At 48.5% G+C, this 6,522-nt stretch overlaps 1 protein-coding gene across 1 annotated transcript; it reads left to right on the plus strand.

Annotated features, from left to right (window-relative positions):
• The first annotated feature begins 49 nt into the window (after nt 1-49).
• On the plus strand, nt 50-885 carry ATP5IF1 (ATP synthase inhibitory factor subunit 1). The gene is made up of 3 exons (XM_036397282.2): nt 50-187; nt 402-514; nt 609-885. The coding sequence occupies exons 1-3, from the start codon at nt 92-94 to the stop codon at nt 745-747; spliced, it is 348 nt and encodes a 115-aa protein (XP_036253175.1). The 5' UTR covers nt 50-91; the 3' UTR covers nt 748-885.
• The last annotated feature ends 5,637 nt before the right edge of the window (nt 886-6,522 follow it).

A 6,522-nucleotide genomic window follows, 5' to 3' on the forward strand; every position in this document is an offset into this window, starting at 1 on the left:
GAGGGCGGGAGGAGGGCGGGGCCGCGGCTGCGCAGGCGCGGTTGGGCGGGCCCGCCCGGCGGCCCGTCCGGCGCTCCAAGGGCAGGCGGCCATGGCGGCCGTGGCGGTAGCGGCGGCGCGGGGCGGCCTGCGAGGGGCTCTGCTGGCGCAGCAGCAGCGCTGGAGCTCGGGATCGGGCGCTGACCAGGTGGGTGTTCCGATAGTGCCCCTTCTCCCCTCCGGCTGTCCCTCCCTTTGTCCGTTCTCCCCTCTGTCCCTTTGCCCCTCAGTCCCTCTGCCCGTCGGGCTGTCCCTTTGCCCCTCCGTCATTTTGTCGCTCTGTCCCTCTGCCTGTCCGTCTGCCCGTCATTCTCTCGCTCTGTCCCTCTGTCCTCCCGCGCTCACCGCCGTCTCTCCCGCAGCTGGGCGAGCTGGGGAAAGGCGCTGGGAAGGGCGGCGGCGGCGGCGGCTCCATCCGCGAGGCCGGCGGTGCCTTCGGGAAGAAGCAGGCGGCCGAGGAGGAGCGGTACTTCAGGTGAGGGGGCCCGGCCTGGCGAGCCGCTCCCCGCGGGCCCGGGGCAGGGCCCGGCCCGCCTCTGGGCTGCACGTCTTGCCCTCCTCTCTTGCAGGGAAAAGGAGCGGGAGCAGCTCTCTGCCTTACGGAAACACCACGAGGAAGAGATCCACCACCACCAGAAAGAGATTGAGCGTCTGCAGAAAGAAATCGAGCGCCATAAGCATAAGATCAAGCAGCTTAAAGATGACTAAGCTGGTGCTGTTGTTGAATGTGCATGGCCAATACTGATCATGGTGTAAATCAGCGTGAAGACTGTATTTTTTGGTCAACATAATCCAAATCCATACAATTATGGTCTGCAACAACATCAAATAAACTACTCAGTCTCATTTTCTTGCTTAGTAACTGTTCAATGAAAACGAAACATATCAACCTCACTATCTGGTTTTAAGCTTCATTTTCTTCCAAAGTAAAGCTGCACTCTTGAGTAGGCAGGCCTGCACAGAATTGAGCTATTTTTTTTTAGATTTGTATTGAAGAAATGACCATTTGTGCCTAGTGGGATAATTTTAAAGCTGTGATAAGAGTTGGGGGAAAATGGTACCTGTGTAGCAATCCGTTCACATAGAGGTAACTTTGTTTCAAGTAAACTGTGTCCTAGAGGGGTGTTATCTCCACTGAACTAGCAGATGACAAGAAAAAAATAAGGTTCACTTGTTGCCCTTAGTGTTTAGTGCCATAAACTGAAAGAGGAAAATGGTATTCATAGACTGAGAGAGAAAAATAGTTTTCAAAGTTGTACTGGGGTCACTTGTGGTGATTCTAGTTCCTGGAGCAAGACAGCAGAGATCCTGACTTCATGTGATGTTCTTTTCCACTACAGCTTTAACTGCCCAGTAGATTAGGGGTTTTTTTTACTGTCGAAACTTCTCTGTTCCTTAGCTAAGTCTCTTTCCAAAGAAGGATGGATTAAAACTAATTTTATGCAGTTTCAATCACTTTTGACATTTTAATGTAGGAAACTCATCATAAAATACACAGTAAATGACCTGAAACAATGTGGCCTTACTGCAGTAATCACTGACAAGAAGGGGACTTTCTGTATCAACAGGCAGGTAAGAAAACAGCCCTTGTGTCATCCCTGTCACGTCTGTGAATCTGCCCAAACAGGCTTCCTGTGCAGCAGTGGTGAGAGCTGCCTGTGTTCCAGTCAGGGAAGGGTGGCAGTGACACTGAACTGGGTGGGTCCGTGCCTGGAACTGCCCTGTCTGAAAGTGCAGGAGGCAAACGATGCCTTTAATGTTGAAAGTGGTTTCAAGGGTGTGGCTGAAGGTGTCCCAGTTTCTCCTGTGTTCCCTGGTACATCCCCAGCCAGCTGCTCCCTTTCGGCTGCCCTCACTTGGTGAATATTGCAGGTAGTGGCACATCTTGTCTGCAAAGTGACACCACTGTCATTCTGTGCCCTTAAACACTGTTCTTCAATGAAGATGTCACCCATGTGCTCAGCCCTGGAGTGTCCTTGCCTGGCTGTGCTCAGATGGTGGTGTGGTGAGTTCTGCCAAGGCTGTGCACAGAGCTAATTATGGGCACCTTCCCCAACTCTCTGAACCTGGTGAGATGAACTGAGTAATGAAAAGCAATAGACTATTAGGTTTGGGTTATATATACTACTTAAAAATATATATATACTATATATATTTATATATGTATATTAATATATTATATATATTTTTATATATACCATATTTATATATATATATATACTATATATTTTTTAAAATATATATACTATTTAAAAATCCAATTTTTTACCCTTTTCAGAATGTTTCTCCTATTGTATCTGCCAGGTGGGGTTGGCTTCCTCAAAAGCTGCAGAGTCACTAGTGAAAAGTTTGGCACAACAGCTTTGTGGAGAGCTGTGGAGAGCTGGCATAAATATTAGAACCAGCTCTGTATTCAGAAGGGAACAGATCAGGATTTAAATTCACATCTCTGGATTTTATTCTATTTATTTTGGTGCACTAACTATGCAGCTCAGCCATGTCAGCTCAGCCACAGAGCCTCTGCCCAAGCACCTGTAAGGGAGGGGATTTGGACCTTTGTAATCTCCTGTGCCCCAGAGAAAGGTGTCACAAACTCTCTGAAGACCCTCAGGGCTGCAGTGTGCAAGTCAGTGCCTTGCTACACCACAGAGCTTTCTTGGCCACCAGCAAAGGACACAAACATTTGAATGACTTGCAGCAAGCAGTCTGGGTTCACTCACCACTCCAGGGCCCGTGGGTGGAGAGATGCCAGCTACAGACTTTGCTGCAGGATTCCAGAGCAGGAATGCTGGGGAGTAAAACAAGGATTGTAGCTCGGACCTGGGTGATTGCTGGGGAGTTAAAAAGGCACAAGGTGTCTGTACACCCTTCCAGGATTCCCCTTCAGCCCATGCAACCTGGAAGACAGAGCTTAGTTGCCTTTTGGAAAGCTGCAAACTTCTGCCATCTGCTTCCAGGCAATTCTGGTTGAGAGCAACCAAAACCAAAGCTGATGTTTGAGACTGGTAAGGCTGCAAGGATAGTGCTGAACTCAGACCACAGGTCATAAAGGGACTAATTGTTCTGGGTTTCCTCAATCACTCTGAAATGGCTGATGGCATGACTTGTCCCCTGCTTTGTCCCACAGGCACAGGGGTACACAAAGGAAGGGATTCTTCTCTCTTCTCTGCCAGAACTGGTGCATCTTGGTTATTTGCTTCAGTTCTTCAGGGTTGGACTGATCCTGTTCACAACACCCTGACTTCCCATAGCCACCTACAGCACAGAAGTTTCACTTGTTAGAGCAGCCTTTATGTCTCAATTAGATGCTTTTATCCTTCCTTAACACCAGATCCTCTGTCTGTACTGTGCTCCTAAAGATCACAGCCCAACACTGCTTGGCCACTGCAGGAGCAGGAAAAGTGCAATTTGTTTTCAGCTAAAACTGAGCTGGTGATTTTTGCTGCAGCAAACAGAAGCTATTTCCCAAGGTTTGTGCTGGATCCTACACAAATGTGATGGAAATTGCCAAGAATCCTTAGCTCAGGGGTGGGGGAAAAAATTAAAAGAAAGGAAAGTGAGATCCAAGATCCTTATTTAGCAAGCTGGTTTTAGTGCAAGGCATCCAGGTAGCCCAGTCTGGTCTCTTTGGGCCTTTTTGTCACACTCAACCTCCCCAGTCCAGAGCAGATAAAGGGAAAGAGTCAAGACAAAGACACGTGTGTGTGTTTTCCTAAAAATCAAATAAACTGTCTGTGTGAGGCAAAATAAATATATGTGCACAGGGTAATAACAGTAGCACGGTCTCTGCATGCAGAAATTTTCCTGAGTATTTCCCTGTTGTAGAGATGGTGGAACACACTGAGGGTGCTCACAAAGTTCCTTACTGATAAATAAAGCTTGAAGATTTTTAAGACAGACCTCTCCCTGAACAGCCTGGGACTTAGCAAACATGTTAGAGCTGCATAGAACAAGATATTTACTGGAGGTGGCACATCTGTAACATATTATCCATAATATGCTGTACTAATGATTGGTCAGGATAAGAAGTCTAGAGCATCAGGAAATGTCATATTCCATATATAAGTTAACAGCTCACCTACAAATTACAGCAGATTCAACTCTGTCATCTTGCTGCTGATGTGAATACACAGGAATTTCAGCCCAATGTGGAAGAGAAGTGACAGGCTGCTGGAACACACTGAGCCTCAGCAACACCTGGCCACTGAACACAGGAAAATGTCAACAGGGTGAGGAGTAAATATACAGAGCTATGGAAAAGCTGGATCCCTTCCCTTCCCTTGCTCTGTTCCCTCACAGGTGCTGAAGGAGCAGAGCAGGGCAGCCTCCTTGCTAGAGGCAGGGGGATTGTCCTGCCCTCCCAGCTCTCAGCAGCTGAGATCAACCCTCTCCTTGGTTCCAAGATGATTTTTGTTTTGTCTTGGCCCAGGTCTAAATCAGATCTCACATGTACCTGTTCAGCTCCAATCACAGAGAACTGTATCTAGTCTCATTCTGGGATTTTCTAGCAAAAATTAAAATTGAGAAATCTAGCAAAAATTTAAATTTCATCATCTCAGAGCATCTAGGTCCTCCTCTCAGGCACTGCTTGTGTCTGGCACTAACCCAAATACCTGCAGGCTATAGCTTGTTCCTGGCTAGAGGTGTCAGATCATTTTGGGCTGAGGCTGTAGTGTGTAACACGAGACCAAAGAACAAAGCACTGCAAAGCACACAGAACCTAGGGTGGGAGTTGCTAGAGATATTCTGGAAATTATTCTCAATATACACTTTGCTCATTAGCCTCATCATGTTCAGTTGCCAGCTGACAGGACATATGTCATTGTACTTCATAATTCATACCCAGATACTATATTATAAAAAATTTAAGAGCTTTACAGGACATTTATTAAGCACCACTAAAGATGCTCAGCTCCCTCAATTCCTCTCAGTATTGCAAGAACTCCTTTAACCCACGACTCTCAACTCACAGAAAAACCACTGCAGTGAACTAGGATGGGCAAGGCAATGAATGATTACCCCTCCTTCCATCTCTACACCACAGAAGACTCAACATCCAGCACTGACGAGCTGGCTCTAACACCAAATCTCAAGAGGGAAGTTGTCACAGACATATTTTATGAAAAATCCTTTTGTTAGGATTTTTTCTCCTGAGAAGCTGAGAGGCTTCAGAAACAAAATGTAACCAATGGTTATCTGCTGCTGTGGAATGCAACAGGTGCATCTGGGATTTGTCTCATGTGGTTGTTTCTAATTAATGGTCAATCACAGTCCAGCTGTCTCAGACTCTCTGGTCAGTCACAAGATTTTATTATCATTCCATTCTATTTTATTCCTTGCTAGCCTTCTGATGAAATCCTTTCTTCTATTCTTTTAGTATAGTTTTAATATATCACTTTTTTTAATATAATATAAATCATAGAATAATAAATCAGCCTCTGAAACATGGAGGCAATATTCTCATCTCTTCCCTCATCCTGGGACCCCTGTGAACAGCACCACAGGAAGTCACTGAGGCAGTGCCAATGCTACAAGAGAAGCAGCATGTCTACTGCCAGACAGGTTCAGCAAGACAGACTGAACACCTCCAGTATCTGCACAACCTTCTCCAGCTTCTGGCTTGGAAACATTGGGCATCACATCCTGCTTTTCCCACAAGTCCCACATTACCAGTGGTGGGACGTCACACATGATTCACCACACAGGTACATGCCATCTTCAGGGAGAGTAATTCTTGGGTGAAGGTACTGGAAGAACCTTCTCTGAGAGTACATGAGCTGCTGCTGTTATTCACCAGACTTCAGATGCACAGCTCGTGTGACCGTAGGAACACACACAGGTTCTCTGGGTTTAGTTTGACACAGCACTCTGGGATTCAGCCTGAGCCAAGCCAGCACACATTGACTTCCACGTTATGCAACAGCATGACAAGCACGTGAAATCAGCCCAACACCATCGCTGCCAACAGGCCGATTTCTCCCTGACTTATCTATTTGTTGTGTCCAGCCTGCACTCATCGAGAGCCTCATCAAGAAAATCTGGTGAGCAGGCAAGTAAGGCTTAATCACCCATTAATTACAGATTAGCAGCGGCAGAGCCCCGCACGCCACTGTCCTGGGATGAGCCTGACCCGCAGCCGCTCGGCTCCTCCTCCTCGCCTCGGGCCTGGAGGGCAACGCGGCCAGACCCGGGCCGGGGGCTCACACGAGCCGTGGCTCGGAGAGCACGGGAGTCCCCGCGGAGAGGACGGGCCGTGCTGGGGTCCCGGAGGCCCCGCGGGGCGCAGGGACGGGGGCAGCTCCGGCCCCAGCGTCGCCCCCTCAGCGCAGGTCCCGCCCCGGTGGGGGAGGGGGCGGAGCCGAGCGCAGCGGCCCCGCGCGCTCCCTTTGTTCGGGCCGCGGGAGGCGCTGCCCCTTTAAATGCTCCCAGTCCGGCCCTACCGGCGCGCCGGGTGGAAGGCGCCCCGCGATTGGTTACGGCGCC

This window comes from Molothrus ater, chromosome 24 (genome assembly GCF_012460135.2).
Source record: "Molothrus ater isolate BHLD 08-10-18 breed brown headed cowbird chromosome 24, BPBGC_Mater_1.1, whole genome shotgun sequence".
NCBI lineage: Eukaryota > Metazoa > Chordata > Aves > Passeriformes > Icteridae > Molothrus > Molothrus ater.

Coding starts and splice junctions, on each gene's coding strand:
- ATP5IF1 (XM_036397282.2), top strand. CDS start 92: ATGGCGGCCGTGGCGGTAGCGGCGGCGCGGGGCGGCCTGCGAGGGGCT. Junction 188..401: donor CGGGATCGGGCGCTGACCAG/GTGGGTGTTCCG, acceptor TCTCTCCCGCAG/CTGGGCGAGCTGGGGAAAGG. Junction 515..608: donor GAGGAGGAGCGGTACTTCAG/GTGAGGGGGCCC, acceptor CCTCTCTTGCAG/GGAAAAGGAGCGGGAGCAGC.